The 18,210-nt window shown below is 47.2% G+C and overlaps 1 protein-coding gene across 6 annotated transcripts in view; it reads right to left on the reverse strand.

The window, feature by feature from the left end:
* BMAL1 (basic helix-loop-helix ARNT like 1) overlaps nt 1–18,210 on the reverse strand; it is a 109,932-nt gene that overhangs the window by 14,677 nt on the left and 77,045 nt on the right. For 5 of the 6 annotated variants that reach the window (XM_055548570.1, XM_055548572.1, XM_055548574.1 and 2 more), the window contains 8 exons: nt 16,457–16,495; nt 15,922–15,963; nt 14,472–14,629; nt 12,650–12,729; nt 7,753–7,845; nt 6,549–6,666; nt 4,050–4,199; nt 1,398–1,644 (listed from right to left, as the gene is read on the reverse strand). In XM_055548570.1, coding sequence (XP_055404545.1) covers nt 1,398–1,644; nt 4,050–4,199; nt 6,549–6,666; nt 7,753–7,845; nt 12,650–12,729; nt 14,472–14,629; nt 15,922–15,963; nt 16,457–16,495 — 927 coding nt within the window. The remainder of the gene's footprint in view (nt 1–1,397; nt 1,645–4,049; nt 4,200–6,548; nt 6,667–7,752; nt 7,846–12,649; nt 12,730–14,471; nt 14,630–15,921; nt 15,964–16,456; nt 16,496–18,210) is intronic. The other variant, XM_055548575.1, reaches the window with a different exon arrangement.

Genomic DNA, 18,210 nt, shown 5'->3' on the forward strand with positions numbered 1-18,210 from the left:
CAAATTTTAGGTTTAAAAGTAGTAACTGTTTTAGATTACAAAAAAAGTGGTAGGACTCTAAACTCCAGGTCAAAGCTTCTCCAATTTACTGCCTGTTTTTTTATCAGGGTGACCAGAAGCCCATCATGGGGCCCACAGGGACCTTGAGAAGTGGCTGCCTCCTTTTCTAGTATTTAGTGGCTGGCTATTTCCAGTAGCCAGAAAAATTGCTAGCCTGTGGATACTTGTAAGGAAGCAGCAGAGAGAAGTGGAAATTTGGGTTCTTAGCCCAGGTCTACTGCCAACGAGTTACGAATCTGGGAGAGGGCTGGTCTTCAGGCTGAGCCTCAGTTCATCAACCATAAAGAATGAGACTGGACTAGATTAGTGTTATCCAGCAGAACTTCTGTGGAGACAGAAATGTTCCATTTAGGTACCATTAACCACTGTTGCTGCTGTTTAGTCGCTAAGTTGTATCCAATCCTTTGTGACCCCATGGCCTGCAGCCTACCAGGCTCCTCTGTCCATGGGATTTCTCAGGCAAGAATATTGGAGTGGGTTGCCATTTCCCTCTCCAGGGGATTTTCCTGACCCACGGATTGAACCTGCATCTCCTGCATTGGCAGGCAGATTCTTTATAGCTGAGCCACCAGGGAAGCCACATGTGACTACTGATACTTGAAATGTGGTTAGTGAGCTGGGGGAATTTAATTTCACATTTTATTTAACTTTAATTGATTAAATTAAATTGCCATATGGGATTACTATAGCCAATGACTACTGTATTGATAGCTCAAGACTAGATAATCTTTTCGAAGTCCCACATCCCAGAATTCACATTACAGTAATTAATGGAACACTCCATAGATTCAGATAGCATGCTATGCCTATTATTTCTCTTTTAGCCACGGACATCAAGCCACCCCACTTCACTGTCTCTACCTGCCAAAGAATGACATGGAGAAAATTTCTGTATTTATGATGATAACCCACTGCTACTGCTAAGTCACTTCAGTCATGTCCAACTCCATGCGACCCCATAGACGGCAGCCCACCAGTCTCCCCTGTCCCTGGGATTCTCCAGGCAAGAACACTGGAGTGGGTTGCCATGTCCTTCTCCAATGCATGAAAGTGAAAAGTGAAAGTGAAGTCGCTCAGTTGTGTCTGACCCTCAGCAACTCCATGGACTGCAGCCTTCTGGGCTCCTCCGTCCATGGGATTTTCCAGGCAAGAGTACTGGAGTGGGGTGCCATTGCCTTCTCCAGATAACCCACTAGGTCTCATTTTTCAGCAGATCCACCCATCACTTCCTCCTCTCTATCCTTAAGAAAGGCAGCCAATGGCCCAGTCTGCTCTGCTTTACTCAAGGTTGAAAATCCGCTGCCAAGACTGTCCAAGGGTAACGTCCAGACTCTTACCTCTGGTCTACAAAAACAAACTTCCCATCTATCGCGTGCCGGGAGACATATTCCATTGACTTCACCCTGATTTCCCCGTTTGCCGGTTGTGGAACCATGTGAGAGTGCAGCCGTCCAATGGCGACAAGGCAGCTAAGATTACACCCCTCGTTGTCTGGTTCATTGTCTTCATCCAGCCCCATCTTTGTGGGTGGCCAGCTTTTCAAATAGCCTGTGCTGTGGATTGTGCAGAAACTTTTTCGATCTGCTGGAAAGCAAAGTCCGATGTCAGTGGGGCCTGGAAGCACAGGCAGCCTATCATGCGCTGGGATGTAGGGAAGGACTGAAAACATAAAAATCAAAGCCTACTGTCCAGAAGTTGGCATCAAGTGAAAGAGAAAGACAGAAAGATCAGGCATGATCCAGCGTCATGTGTGTTTCGTAGCAATGGTGACACCAAATGGGCATCACGTACACCAAGGAAGGAGCAGCACGATCTCCCTGGCAAGGAAGGCTGCCCAGAAGAACTGTGCAGGAGGAGGGCTGGGAGGGATGGGCACTGGCTGAAGGACCAGAATGTGTAAAGGCTGAGAAGGTACAAAGACCCAGAGGGGCATCCTGTACAGCAAACAGCAGAGCGCTCCATGCAGGGGCAGTGAAAAGGGCGGTGCTGGGGTAAGTGCTGGGAAGGCATGTTGGCAGCACACTGTGGCGGCCTTGGATCATTTGCTCACAAAGGTGTTAACCTTTTCCAGATTGGAAATGGAGAGTTTCCAAGGGCACTTACGGTGGGGAAGCAGCAAAATCACATCGCGATTTGGATGCTTTAGTGATGCGGGTCACTGGAAGACAGTAAAAGCCAGGAGGAGGATAACACAGCGAGAGATGCCGGGGACTCACGACGGCAGTGTTGTGGAGATGAGGAGGAGGCAGAAAGGACGCGGGGGAATTTCTGAGCTGAACTTTTGGGATCTGGTCTGAGTATCAAATATTTGGTATGAAAAAAGAAAACACAGAGGAGTCCAACTTTTTCGGATTGAGTGGTTACAGGTACCATTTGTTGACTCAGGGGAGAGAATACAGAGTGTGTTTTAGAGGAGAGGGAGAAAAGATTTCAGTGTGGGACACGTTAAGTGTGAAGCATCATGAATTTCAACAGTACACATTTTGTGTGTGTGTGGGGGGGGTGCCTTGTGTTGTAGCACACAGGATCTTAGTTCCCCAACCAGGGCTCAAACCTGTGCCCCCCTGCCGCCGAGGACCACCAGGAAAGTCCCAGTAGACACATTCTTATGGAATGTTTACCAAGCATCGGGTCTGTGCTAGTTACTGGGGAAGAGTGGAAAACAAGTCAGGCATGCCTCTGTGGAATGTACAGCCTAACGGGGGAGAGGTACTTTAAACAAATAATCACACAAATGACTACATAACTGCAATGAGAAGCAAGTGTTACAAAGAAAACCTGCAGGGTGTGGCATGCAGACAGAAGGCAGTCTGAGGGACTGAGTGACAGACATCGAGGGCCACTCTGAAGGAGGGTCTGCAGAGAGCCAGGGAGGGGAGCTGGTGGCGAGGGAGGCACTTCCTTCAGAGGTGATAACACGTGCGCAGATACTGAGTGAAAAGGGGTTGGAGGCATCAAAGGGAGGTCTGCACGGCTCAAACCTATGAAGGAGTGTCAGGGAAGGGCGCTGCAGGGTCACATTAAAGATTTTAAACTCTTCTTCAAGAGCAATGGGAACCAATGAAGGGTTTGAAACAGGGGACTGATACAAAGATTTGCTTTTAGAAAGGTCACTCTGGCCATGTGAAGGGCTGGAGAGCGTGAGGAAGGTACTTCAACAGACTTATGAGACCCAGGGCAGCCTCGATGGAGTGACAGCAGTAACAAACACACTTCTGCAGGGGTGATTCACAGCAGCAAGAACCCCAGGTCGGGGGGAGGGCAACGGGGAGAAGGTGTCTCCCAGGCTCTTAGCACACACAGCCAGACGCAAGGGGCTGCCATTAACATTCCAGAGGAAGCCTGGGTAGTTATTTCTATGCCTATCACCTATGAGATGCCCTTGAGATGTCCAAGCAGGTAGATTAAATAAGCAGTTAATTTACAAATCTGGAGTTCAAAAGAGCAGTGTGGGCTAGAAATATGAACCTGGAAATTACTGGCATATAAATGTCATTGAAAGCTACGTGGGTGGGTGACATTACCTATGGACTGTGTACATATCTACTCCTCTTAAGAGAAGAGGGCTGGAAAGGAACCAACAGAAAGAACTCAGAGGAGAGTTCAGAGTGGAGGGGGCAGGAAGGTGAGAGGAAACACTTCACCGTGGAAGAGAAATGGCATGTCCGCTGCTCCTAGCCACCTGTAGGCACTGGTGAACCTAGGGTAACTCTGGCGGGCGCTGGGGACGCAGGGAACTGTGACTGAGAATACTCTTTCCCAACCACACAAAAACAAACAGAATTGTAACAGAGGAAGCCTCTCCACGAATCTGTCAGGGCTTCCTACCTCCCCACTGCTCCCCAAATGCCCTCACAGAAGCAGGGCCACAGAGGTCCTGGCTGCAAACCTGCAATCTGCCTGCTCTGAGCCCACACCCTACTGAGCGCCCCTCTGTGGAAAAGCCAGCCTCACCTGTGAAAGGATTTAATGAACTCTTAAGTGGTTACCTTTTTTCTTGGAGCAGGTAGAGGGGAAATCCTTGTCTTCCACTTTTACTGAAGGCCTGTTACACTTCATCCTACAGAAGAAAGAACGCCGTGCTCCAGAACATAATCGAGATGGCCCAGGGGTTATATCTGTTTTAACTGGAAGTCCAGCTGCAAATCAATACACAAAACGTGATAAACTGAGGGTCGTGTTGCCTGTCAGGCAGGGGAGCATGCCCTTGAAGAAAGCCTTTTCTTTCTTGCCTCTCTGTTCTGTAACAGGGGCCTCCTCACAGGCCTGCATTCTACGCTGTGAGCCTGCAGTGCTTCTAGACCACGCAGAATGCAGCTACTGACGAACGGACTAGGCGCTCCGGGGAACAAAGAAATATACACGGGACCCTCTTCTCAGCGGGGGAAATGGAAGTTCACCGGAAGGACTGTGCTCATGCCACACATGGTGTATGACTGAAAAGTGCCAAATACAGGGCAGAAACAGCCGGTGTTTCCCAGAGGAGGCAGAAAGTGGGCTGGGACCTGGAGAGTGGGCAGGATCTGGACACTGGGATGGAACAGAGGCAGCAGGGTTGGCTAGTGTTCTCAAGCCCGGTTGGACACCAGAACCCCCAGACTCTGTATAGACCTGAAGATGCTTGAGCCCAATTCTAGATCTGTGCTGCCCAGTGTGGGAGCCACTAGCTACATGCAGCCGCTGGGATCTTCAAATTGGAGGCGTGCAGAACATACCCCAGATTTCAAAGACTTAGTGGAAAAAAAAAAAAATCGGAAAGACTTCCTTTTGGATTTAGTGTTAAATAAAAGATAGTATAGTTTTGCATTTATTTTTACTTTTTAAAATGTAGCTATCAGGAAATTTAAAATCATATATGTGGTTCATATTTGTGGTTTGATTTCTAGTTTTGGACCAACTGAATTACAATCTCTGGAGAAAAGCCTGACTGTTATCCTGATAGAAGCATGGGCTACTTGTCAGCACAGAAGCCGGGGATCTGAGCCTGCCCCCCCACCTCTCCACCCCGCAGTCCTGCACTGCATCCTCACAGGGATCTGAGCCTGCCCCCCCGCCCCTCCACCCCGCAGTCCTGCACTGCATCCTCACAGGGATCTGAGCCTGCCCCCCCCACCCCCCTCCACCCTGCAGTCCTGCACTGCATCCTCACGGATGAGAAGGTCTGTACCGTCCAGCCCTCCCCCTCCCCTGAATGTTTTTCTCCAGCAGCACCAGCGAACCCCAGCACCACCCTTCTGCCTCCATCCACCAATCATTTCTTCTGCTACTTTCCTCCCTTCATCACCTGCAAATATTAATTCATCTTTTCAAACCCACCTGGAGCTGTCACCTACTCCATGATGCGTGTGCCCACACCCACATGAGGATGAATCATCGCTCTCTGTGGCTGGTACTACGTCTATGGCTGCACTTATTATACACGGTGCTGTCTCCTCGTCGCCCTGACTACGTGGGTAACAGCCTTAGGGGCAAGGACCAAACAGCATTCACCTCTTCCTCCTGAGGTCACTAAGACAACTGCAGGACCAGACTATAAAGGGCAACGGGTGGCAGGGACTACATTGTACTTATAGGAAGATGAGGGGTGCCTTGGTGAAAAGGATGACTTAAAGGGGATTCCACTGGCGGTTATTTCCTTCCAGAGACTATAATGGAGAGCCTGGGAGCAGGAAGCTAGTTAGGCTATGACGGCACTGGGCCAAGGTAAATACATTGTGCTTGCTATGTGCTGGAAACAACGTGCTGTATGTTTTTAGAATATTAAATCCTCACAGCAACCTGATGAAGTCGGTGATACTGTGCAGGTAGGGAGGCTGAGGCACAGACAGGTTAAGTAACTTGCTCAAGGTCACGCAGCTAGTAAATGGTGGAGCCACGATTCGAGCCCTGCCTCTGACTGTAGAGTCCACGCTCTTAACTGCTGGAGTGCAGAGCTCCCCATGGGACTGAAGCGGGAGAGAGCTCCTGGCAGGCAGGGGGGCAGGTGTAGGAGCAGGAAGCCGGGGAGGACGTGAGTGGTGCTCCACCGCTGCCACGAGGAAGCAGGGAGGCAGGTGGGCGGAGGGACCTCAAGATAAACCACTCTGGTCAGAGAGATGTCATATTTATACTTTTTCATCTTACGAGGCTGCATGAGTACAACTCAGACACACAGAAGTGATTTTTTCGGGGGTTACAAATCAAACTGATGTGAACCCTTTTAACTCAGGAACATACAACTGGGGATTCTAGATCCTGAAAAAAAAAATTGACTAAAAATCAGAAAGAATCAAATTAAAATGGTTGTTTTTCCCCTCACGAATTTGGACATTGAAGTTTTTTCTTCTTTATGTAAACCAGAAGAGAAACAAACATGAAGTAATATAATAATTCCATTTAGCCAAAGAGCACTTGTGACCCAGATAAAGGGCAGAGAGGTAGGAACCCAGCCGCTGAGGCCGGCAGAGCACACACCATGCAGCCCGGCGCTCGGCGGCTCCCGAACTCACTTTTTGCATCTATGAGCCGCTCCCGGGGTGCCGTGTCGGAGGACGAGAGCTGCTCCTTGACTTTGGCGATATCTTTAGGATGCAGGTAGTCAAATAAACTCTGACCAATCAGATCATTCTGTGGGAATGCATCACCAAGAAGGACAAGTCAACGGCATGCGGAATATAAATTAACCAACAAGGGCTTTGCTTTTACTCTGCACGTTTAAGAGTGAGAATCTCAAGTATTTCACGTGTTAACATGGACACACGTCCAGGCACTTGGCCTAGATAAGGACACCATGAATGAGGCACTGAGAAGGCAAGAAGGGACAAGGGCTCAACCACATCAACAGCTCCCGCTCCTCTAAGGCCAAAGTCTTTCGAGGCATGTATCCCTTTATCATTTACTTCCCATGCCCACAGATTCCCTTCTAAGACCTCAGTGCGAGGAATGCAGGGCGTGGGCTCTGACTCTAGCTCCATTAGACCTCTGTTCTTAAACAAGTTGTGTCATACTATATGCCTCACTAGCCTAATTGTTAGCAGAGTTATAAATAACTTCCTCCACAGCTTTGCTCTAAGACTGAAAAGAGCAAAACACTTTGGAAACATGAAATTTACATTAATTTATATAAATGTTATTTTGATACTGCAATTCTTCTGCTTTACCAAATTTCCATGCAAATACCAGTATGAGCGTGAGTGAATGAATGAAAAAAATGAGTAAAAACTCTAGGGACAAAACAGGTGATAAGCTCTTTTCTAGAAGCTTTTATATAAATAGTTATATGATTCTACAAACAGTCATAGAATGTATGGATTGTTACAATAATTTTACAGAGGATGCTGAGGTTCAATAGAGCTAATAAGTGATACATCACTGTAGATACAGTATGGGTGGATTCCCATTTTTCTTATTCCCTGGCTTTGTACTGTCTGCCTGTCTTCCCTGTCAAATAGCCCCTTGCCCCTCTACCCCTACACTTGCAGAAGTGAGCAAGTTACAAGGCTGATAAGGTCAAACTTCCCAATGGAAGCATATTAAAGGAAGTTTTCTAAGTTTATATTCATTTCTGTGTTAAGAATTTTCTGGAAGAAGGATGGGGTTGGGGAACAATAGAAGCATTTCACATATCACTTGTCAATTAATTATTCTGAGAAGTGGGGTAACCTTTTTGGCCGCTGTAAGGCTGCCCACCACCAGTGGGAACAGGGGCAGTACCTGGCTGTAGTTGAGGATCTTGAAGACAGACTCTGACACAAAGAGGATCTTCCCTCGGTCACATCCTACGACAAACAAAAATCCATCTGCTGCCTAATCAGGAGAAATGGATAATCAATTTATCACACTTCAGGAAACATGATTTATAATCACTCTGATAGCAAATAAGGATTTATTTTCTAAGCGTCCAAAGCACGGGACTGCAGTCACTGACAATTTCACAGGTGTCCTGAGAACAGGATGCTTAGAACAAATACCTTCTGAGAATGATAAGATTCTCTCCAAGGCAGACATATACACATGTATCACTAGTGATTACCGGAGAAAGTCCAATTACGGAGAGTTTTGTTTCAAAGGAGAACTCAGTTTAAGATTTTTCCTTTGACTGCATGAAGGTCCAGAGAAATCCATTTCATTGCTCTAAGTATAACAACACTATAATATCATAGAATCTGAGACTGGAAGGAAACTTTAGGGTCAAAATTCCCTCTCAAATATTGAAGCCAGCATCTATCTGTCCAAGACTTGAACACCTCCATTTCCAGAGAGCTCTCTGGAACAGTGGGTGCAGCATCTGAAGTGTGGTCTGCTTTTGTTTTTTTATGCTGATGGTACGAAGTGGGGCTGGATCACTGGTATGATTTTTGCCCCCTCCCCAAAGCGATTCTAATGTTCACAGGTTAAGAACAACTACTCTCAAGTTTTATTCCCTGATGCAGAGATGAGCTGTTTGTATCCTAAATGAGACAAGAAAAGCCAAGCAAAAATTTCTCCTGACATTCTTTCACCTCTTCTTCACTTTAAATACAGGCAAAAATCCAAAGTGTCAACAAAGATAGGTGTGGAGACAGGACAGTATTTGTTGGACAGACTAAGGCAGATATATACTGAAGCTATGGAACATGAGAGCTTAGGATGTTTTGTGCAAATGTGACTGAATCCCACCCAGGACTCTCCAGATGGGCAACCCCTAAAAACCCCTGCTGGGGTCTTTCAGGCACTGGAGGGTGCTCCCTGCTCTCCCATGCACTTGCTCCATACTCAGGTTGCTGTTGTTCAGTCGCTCACTCATGTCTGACTCTTTGCGACCCCACGAACAGCAGCATGCCAGGCTTCCCCGTCCTTCACTATCTCCCGGAGTTTGCGCAAACTCATGTTCATTGAGTATACTCAGCTACCACAGACTAAATCACATGCATCATTATCTTTGTTATTCGCTGGTCCTTGGTCTGTTCTTTGGAATAGACTACTAAAGAACCTGGGGCTTTCCCAATGGCTCAGATCTGCCTGCTCATGCAGGAGACTCAGAGAGACATGGGTTCGATCCCTGGGTTGGGAAGATCCCCTGGAGAAGGAAATGACAACCCACTCCAGTATTTATGCCTGGGAAATCCCATGGACAGAGGAGCCTGGCGGGCTACAGTCCATGGGGTTGCAAAAGTCGGATGCGACTGAGCACACATACACACGCTAATAAAGAACCTACTCCCTTTTCCACAGAAGGGCCTTTGGGATGCAGTTAAACTCAAAGAACTAAGGAAATGAATTCATGCGCCAGAAGGTAACAGAATGGTATGTGCGCTTGTGCTGGGATAAAAGACGTGAGTGAGAGGGGAACAGACTCACTACTGCTGTGAGAAGGCCTGGCAGGCCACCTGCCAGAAGGAAGCTGGGGCTGATCCCTTCCTAAGTTAGGCCTCTGCGCTGGCCTGGGGGCAAAGGATGACAGTGAGGGGGAAGCCACTTCCCAAGCACCATCTGCTAGAAGCCTCATTCTGTCAAGAAAAAGAGGGTATTAATAACTTCCTCATTTGCCTTGCAGACAACCTTATATCTCAACTAGAGACAAGAGTATTTTGAGGCTTTTCATTAATGAAGTGATGTGGCTCCAAAGGTGCTTGGGAAGAAGGTGCCTGGGACATTCTGGAAGAGATGCTGAGCAGACTCAGGCCCAAGCTGATAGCAAGCGGAGTGGATTTCAACACATTCAGGGGAGGGAGAGAAGGTTCCAGAGGCTGGTGAATATGGTCAATGAAGGGGAGGCACAAAACATTCCGACTCTGCTTCGCTCGGGCAGATGAGCACCAGCAGGTGAAGGAGCCAGGCTGAGGGCCAGCCAGAGAGCAGAGGGATGAGAACACGAGCCCCACGGGGCCGGGAAAACGAAGGCAGGCTCGCCCTCAGGGAAAACGGCGTTGAGTTAATAAGCGATACGGCGCCCGACGGGCTGCCTCACTTTCAAAGCTCGGCAGGTACAGGTTCTAGACGCTATAAACCAGTCAGGCTCACTGCTCCTTGACATTCCAGTCATTAAAGGTAGTTTTGAAAGCACTTGTTAAGGAAAGCAATTAGTCAGATTTGCACTGGTAAGGGAGACTGAAAGTCCAGTTCCTGCTGCCAAACTGTTCAGACATCATCTGAGTGGACCCTGCTGTCTGCTGAAGCAAATTCCCAGGGACTCAGCATCCAGAAGTGGCGAGGAATTAGACAGTGCTTCCCAGCCCCTGAGATGGGGCAGAGAAATGAGAAAAGTTCCATGAGAGAAGACAGATCACCACTGACGTTGTAGGAGAGAGAGAAGCAGAAAAGGCAGGCCCAAGATGAAGTCCTTCACTTGAACAGCATTAAAACCCTTATTCCAGACCCTGGTAAGTATGAGCATCTAACAGAGAATCATTCAGAAAAGCAGCAACAATTACTAAACACTTGTTGTTGTAAAAGGAAATTGTTTTATATGTGTACATACATACATGTATTTCTTTAAAAAACACCAAATTACCAGTATGGTGATCAGGACCAGCTACATAATTAGTAGGGTCCAGGACAGAACGAAAATGCAGGGACCCTTGTTTTCAAATTACAGTCTTCAGGGTGGCGACAGCAGAGCATAAAACCAAGCACCGGGTCCTGTGTAGCTGCAAGGGTTGCACACCTGTGAAGCCAGCCCTGATGGTTTCTCTGGAGATGCTGCAGGTACAGTTTATATCTTAATCCTAGTGTGTTCTCCCTGAGAACAAGGACATTTTTATGAAAAGGATGGAAAGGTGAGGGCAGCGCTGAGTCCTCCGAGTCTGCCTTGACAGGTAACCAAATGACCATCATTGACTTGCTGAGAAGCCTCGCCCCCACCCTAAGGTGTTAATCAGTGATTGGATGTTTGTAGGACAGTGCCATGCAAAACCCATTAAGTACTAAAATGTCTGTTGAATTAGTGAACAAATGAAAATGGAAGACAGAGGCTATGCCTATCCAATCTACAAGTCACACAAAGCTTTGAAGGATCGCTAGTGATAAGCTGGAATGTGGGACTATCCAATAAACAGATTGACAGAGAAGTTCAAAAAGACCAACTGTACCTACACAAGATGTAAAAACCCTTGCCTAACAATAATTCATGTACAAGAGAGCCGGGAGGGTGCTGTGACAGCTGTCCCAGATGCGGCACTAATGAGATGGCTTCTCCTGCAAGGAGGCACCAGCCCCACTCCACCCCAGGCCAACCAGACCACAGCTGCAGTCCCACACCGGGTCATGACTTGAAATCAGCCACCACTGGAAGGAAATCCAGCAGACGGATGTGGCTCTGGAAAGAACGTGTGCCATCTGCTGTTCCCCACCCTTCTTGTGCCTGCTTCTCCTCTGGAGGCGGGAAGATCTAGATACCTGTGCTGCAACCTGCTTTGCACCTCTGGAGGACCAGGTGACATTTTCAAGATAAGCTGAAGTCTACTCCTGTGCTTCCAGGAAGGCACGCCTTTTCCTGATACAAAGGACAGCTGGCCTGGAGTCTCCCCTGCCCTCTTTCTGGCTGGTGAGCTACTGAAACCTGGCATAGCCATCCCCCTCCAAGGTGAAAATCTGGCTCAGCAGGGTGGTGCAAGAAGACAGAGAGGGCCTGGCTCCTGCTGACCTTCCTGAACCTCCACAGCAGCCCCTCACTGCCTAACCAGGACTGGCTATGCTTGAGAAACAAAGCCCTGTTGACTCATAACGTCTTGTTCCTTGCATTTAATATAGCATGTCACAAGGGGATGGGCAGACACTACTGCAATGAGCAGGCAGGCCAGGCTAACAGGGGGCCTGAAGCCAGGATGAGCTGAAAATGGGTAGTGAAGATGGAGAAAACCAGAGGGACCACCCTCTATGCTGGGCCCTTGCAAACTTTTTGCTCAGAGACGCAAGGGCAGCCCTGGCTGAGGGGAGATGGGGCAGGTATTCCTCCCTTAAGTTAGGTTTCTCTGGTTTTCTTTCTACTATTTGCAAGAGGACATGTCTCTGAATATAGTATCTCTCTCTTCAGTATCCAAACGAAATCTTGCTCGGCCCAGAGCAGACCTGATTCTGCATAGAAGCCAGGTTCCCGCGGTGCCAGCCCAGCGGCCTTCCTGCAGAGACCAGCCGGAGAAGCGAGTGCTACGGTCAGGCAGGCGGAAGCACCTGCCTCCTCCACTCATCTTCCTACCCAGGGCTGCGACATCTTCGGAAGCTTTGTTGTTTTGATGGAATTTTAGTAGAAAGGTGTAGGTGGCTATTTCTGTGTTAGTGGTCAAGTGAGGATGAGAGAAATTCTCAATGGTTATTAGTTTCAGTCCCTTTCTAAAACCTTCACATGCAGGAAGGGGATTCTTGATTACCTCCTATTTTTAATAAAATCCTGCTCTTTTGATTTAAAGTCCCTAGACCTTCCATTTTTCTTTGAGTGAGGGTAGAAGAGGAGGGTCCCAGGGAAGAGATGTGAGGCCTGTTCAAATAGTAAGAACAAGGTGGAGACCCTGACACAGGAAGTGAGCCTAAACAAGTTGAGTGTTGAGACATTAAATTCCCACACACTGGCACTTAACGCTGAGATTTGTGAAAATAAATGTTGTGTAAAAACAATCCCGTAATTGCAACATACCCTGAGAATAAGGTGTTTCAATTCATCATCTGACAGAAAAGTTGGCTTGTAGTTTGCCTCTGTATATGGATTGGTGGCACCTTCCAGGGGAGAAAAAGAGAAAGAGTTGAACACTTTATTTTCAGATAATGTCTTGTTCCACTCGACTGCCTCAAGCCTTCCAGATGCAACCTCGTCCCTACCCACCGGGAGCTACATTTTATCTTCTCTCTCCTTGGTGGAGATAAGGCGAGCTCTGGCTTTGGACAGAAGCCAAAGAGAATGTCATCGAAAAGTGAACACTGTTGACCACAGGAGACTTAGCAAGCTTGTTTTTGTCACCACAGGGAAAATTCAGGAGCTAACAGAAGTTTAGAAACTGCTTCTAATAGAGAGGAAGCTCTAGAAGCAAACTGGTCAAGACTCCTGGGATGCTCTCTCCCCGCAACATCTATATTAAATGGGTTGTCTAGCGGGTGCTCAAATCACCACTCTAAATGTTCTTGGGAAGTCATCCAGTCTGCCAGGCCCTGAGTAAATACCCTGTGAAAGGCGTTTGCTGTGAGTTCCTCTTCATCAGGGTTGAGTTAAATGAGCTTGGCAACCCAGAGAAATGCATTACTTCAGTAAATGCAACTCGAGCTCTCAGGACTGAAAGGGCATAAGACATGTTTAAAAGTCAATCTGGCATCTTTCGGGAGAATAACTTAGAGAAGAATGCCAGCAGTAAATGACTTGGAATCTGCAAAATGGTTAGTAGCACAGTGAAGAAATAAACTAAAACAGCTTATGACAATTCCAAAGACCACCAGGAAGGAGGGAAACAGAACCTGTCTGTGACTTTCAAATCAACTAACAAGGTGCATATCACTGATCCACACCCCTGCTTTTTAGGATCACTTAAGTTCTGCCACTCTTTTCTTTCCAACGTAACAGAAATTAGTTGTAATGATTTAATCTCTATCTTCGCTAACATGAATTTTAAAATGCCATTCTCCAAGCCCAGGATACAACATTTATATTTTTGAATCAAGGTCAAAAGACAAAACCAGCTACTTCTTATTTCTGGTGGCTTTGTAGAAATATAAAAGACGTAATTCTTTTTACCACGCAGGTCAGAGATCTGAGTGAGCGCCTACTTTCCGATTTCCTCAAATAGTCCAAGTCTAGCTGTGGAAAATTCCAGGGACGGCCTTCCCTACAATGCCTGCCACAGTTCAGATTTCTCCTGTGGTTTGGATAAGTCACTTCCACGTTTCTGCCTCTGTTTTCTCACCCTCCCCACACTCGGAAAAGAAGGAAAACACTGCCTCCCTTATAAAGAGTTGATCTGGTTTGGGAAAATTCCAGGAAGATGAAAATATCATCAGTGTTCACTCAACAATAAAATGTAGCAAGTGCCGTCAACCAGTGACTCACTCTTCAAAAGAAACCAGGATGAATTTTTCCTCTTAAAAACTGGAACAGAGTTTCCTGTGTCATAAAGGGCAGCTACATTTCTGATGTTTATCATTGTATGGGCAAGGTCCAGGCACCACATATATGCAAGATGGGATGTGTGCCTCTCATATGTATGTAGCCTGGGTTCGTACACACACACATGCATAGCACACAGCCTCTACCCTCTGGGGATGCAGGACAGCAAAACTGCATCTTGATACCCACAGAAGCTTGCTAATGCCGATTTCATTTGGCATAATGTCTGCTGCTGAAAATGACTGGTATACTCCTCAAGGCTACACATTTGCAAGTAATAAACATTGGCCTTAGGGAGTCAGGAATATTCTAAGGGTGGTAACATTTGTGAGCAAGGGCAAAAAAGACAATAAAGCCGGGATCTTACCTCGTAACGTTTTCATGTGCTGAACAGCCATCCTCAGCACAGTAAGTTTATCTAATTTCCTAGACATCGCGTTGCACGTTGGTACCAAAGAAGCCAGTTCATCAATAAAACTGTTCATTTTATCCCGACGCCTCTTTTCAATCTGACTGTGAGCTTCCCTGAACAACAATATGAAAAATGATTTCTGTAAAATGTAACAGAGCATCAAAGAAACAATGATGAAAATAACTGTTTTCAATATTCTTCTGACAAGGCAAATTTAGAATCTGAAGAATGTTTCAAACTGGGCTTTTCTACTAAAGTCACCCAAAAAAGTGGGGCTCACTGCCAAGTCGGTATTAGTATTTTTTTTTAATGCTTACCTTATCCTTAGAATTGAGAAATGTTACAAAAGTTGTCTTTTCACAGTCAACTGCGCTTTTAATTTCTCCTCATTTCTATTCTTCTCAGCCCCAATAAAGTTGGATTTTAAGATGGGGGAGAAAGAAAGAAGGGAGGTGGAGGACTTGAAGGGCAAAGCACCCAGGAACAGACATCAGTGAGGGCCCCAGGCTGAGCTGTCTCTGAGGTCTGAGGGCAGTCTGCCATGTGGTCTGTGGGAGACTGACTGAGACACCAGGTAACTAATGCTGCTGTCCTTGGATCAGCCGTGACCCCACCCAGACGCAGCAGATGCTACATCTGTCCCCAAGAGTTGCTGCCCGCCGAGCAGCATGACACGTCCCACGGCACACACTCTTTTCCTGACTGGTGTGCACCTGCTGTTTGTGACTGTCCCCCAAAGAGGCGTGTCAACAGTGCCACTGCCATAGCAACAGAACCGTGTGATCTCTCGCCAAAGCTAGTCCATCAGGGAAAAGCCAGCAGTTTCAGGTCCTTTGAATTCTACAGCTCTAGTTCTGTGGCAGGACACAGCGTCAGATAGCCCTGGGGTTAATGGCAGGAGAGTGGAGGACCCCCATGGAGGGGAGTCAGCAAGTGTGGCTGGAGGCAGGAAGGAGGGAGTCCCAGAATCCACTTGAGGGAGCAGGGCCTCCCCAGGCCTGGCCTTCAGCCACACCTTGCAGAGCAATAAGGGCCCTTTTCTGAGGCCAGGCAAAGCCGGGGAACTGACTCCCTGAGCCAGGTCTCCCCAGAGGGCCCTGAGGCAGGAAGGAGGAACCTGCTGAAGACAGGGAAAACCTTTAGCCTTGATTTATCTTTGGCTCCCTCCAGAGTTCCCTTCAGATTAAACATGCTGAGACAGCCAAGAGTGAAGGCAACTCAGCCTGGAGGCAGTGAGGGACAGAGGCCACATCAAGCCAGGGCTCCCCTCCCTCTCATTCCCTAAGGACACGACAGCATCAAAGACTGTTCGACAGACAGGGAACAGATATTCAGAGCCTCCTTGACTGCACACTAAGCAACCAAACCAGGATGGCTTATATACAGAGAGAAGGTCCAAGCTCACCTTGCATTTTTTATTCTTCCTTGGTGCTCTGTGTATTCTAACCTGGAAAACAAATAAAAAGAAACATAATCCCCTGGAGATTAACAGTAGAGTTACACATCCATTTTCTTTCCCTACCTGATCCCGTCCTCTCTATGTGACACACGAGGGCTCTGCTTGTTAGCTACACAGGGTGGGGCGTGTGTGTGTGTGAGCTGCTCAGTTGTGTCTGACTTTTTGCGACCCCATGAGCTGGAGCCCACCAGGTTTCTCTGTCCACGAAATTCTCCAGGCAAGAATACTGGAGTGGATTGCCATTCCCTTCTCCAGAGGATCTTTCTGACTCAGGGATCGAACCCTGGTCTCCTGCATCACAGGCAGATTCTCTACGGTTTGGGCTACAGGGTGGGGCATAGAGGGGAGACAGTTCTGAGCCCACAAGCTCACAGCCTCCTTGCTTATCCCTAATCAAGGAGATGGGTGGAACCTGCACGTTTAATTACGTAAGGAAAATGGCTCTAAGGATGCTGAAGTTCAAATGACTAATTCACGGTACCTTCCATGAGGGTCATCTTTGTCTGTGTCCATGCTTTCTCTGAGAAAACAAAAGAGAATATAACTGTTAAGACATACAAAATCGCTTCTCACCATAATACAGAAGGCCATCATTTATCCAGAAACCAAGCAATTAGAAAGCTCAAAGAGCCACAGCATTGACTCCTGATGTATAAAAGTAAAACCAACTTGAACCTAATATAACACCAGACTCACTTTCCAGTTTATCAAATGTTATATACACCACTTCAATAAAGTTTGTGTGTTCATGCATTTTACTATATTGATTGCTTGAGAAAATTGGGAATACAGGCATTCATGCAAACTCTGAGTTAATCAGAGTATCCAAGTAACCATAATATCTCATTCTCCCAACCCCCCCAACCCACATCACTCTGGATAAATGGAGTTTATTCATTTGTAAAATGTATCAAGCATCAAACATACGTGGGCATATATACTGAATATCTGTCTGGTGGTGGGTAAGGTGGGGAGGGAGCATCAAAGTGCGCACGAAGGAGCACTGAGCGGAACCCAAGCCAGCTCCCACCACTGCTGCCAGCGCTCTACTTCTCAGCTTGGGGGAAACCCTGAGCCCCAGGGAGCTGGGACAGATGGAGGCATGGGTTGGGGACCGCAGAGTCCTGGGGTCACAGAAGGATCTGCCTTCCCTTCATGGACTCTGGAATCCAGTTTTAACAGCACGTTATGGGTTCAGTAGAAAACAGACTGAAATCCTCTGAGGAAGGCGTTCTAAATCCCCCAGGTGAGCTCATACCTTCCTCCAATCCCTAAATCACTCAGGAGGACAGACTACCCTCTGGGCCTCTCTCCCTTCTCCAATCATGGCCCTACAAACATCATCATCATTAAGAGAAAAAGCAACTTTCTCAGGAGCACTGAGGTATGCTGCAGGCACTCAGAACAGTGGTTCCCAACCTGGAGCCCTCCATCTCCTCATAGGCAGAGACTTTCTCCACCTGATCTGAAGTTCAGAAGAAATTCTACAGGCCACAGGGGAAAATGAAAAGTCCTTCTCCCCTTCTGTCTAGACTCGTGTCTGCTCACTGAGGCAGGTGATCATCTCAGGTGAAAAGAAGCTCTGCCCTAAGGTAGGAGTTTGGTACATTAAGCTGTTAAGGGATGACAGGTGCTTAATTCATAGGGTGTCCATGAATTACAGAAGACTTGCAGACTGGGGTCCATATGGGAAACCTGGAAGTCCAGAGTGGTGACAAGGGTGGAAACCACAGATCTAGACAGCGGAGGTCTCAGAACATGTCAAGGGCTCCATCAGACAAAAGCTCCACAGAAAACGTCTGGTTTCCCTGTTGTGGAGTTAGTGCCATGGAAAAACACCCTCTTGGTCCTCACATCCATTCTCCATTCCCTGGGTGGCTGCTCTCTTAATCATCTGGGATCACTTACATATTACTCATAGCATCCCCTAGTGGGCATCTGACCTCCAGCCACTATGCTCCCCAAATCTGACCTGTGAACTTCAGCAGAAAGGACTTCTGCTGTAAGGGGGCACACCTCTCCTTGGAGATTTTCTCTCATTTAGCAGAAGAAAACTCTTCAATGGACATTTGGGCAAGATTCCATGCAGTTGCCTCTACAAAACAAAATGTGCCTTTTGAATGTTCTATGCTGACATATTCCCTAGATGTCTATATAGATACAGAAGAGTTGACTGTAAGCGTGAAAATTTACTTACTCCAAAGAAAAGCCATCAAGTCTTAAAAAAAAAAAAAA

The sequence above is a fragment of the Bubalus kerabau genome, chromosome 15, assembly GCF_029407905.1.
Source record: "Bubalus kerabau isolate K-KA32 ecotype Philippines breed swamp buffalo chromosome 15, PCC_UOA_SB_1v2, whole genome shotgun sequence".
NCBI lineage: Eukaryota > Metazoa > Chordata > Mammalia > Artiodactyla > Bovidae > Bubalus > Bubalus kerabau.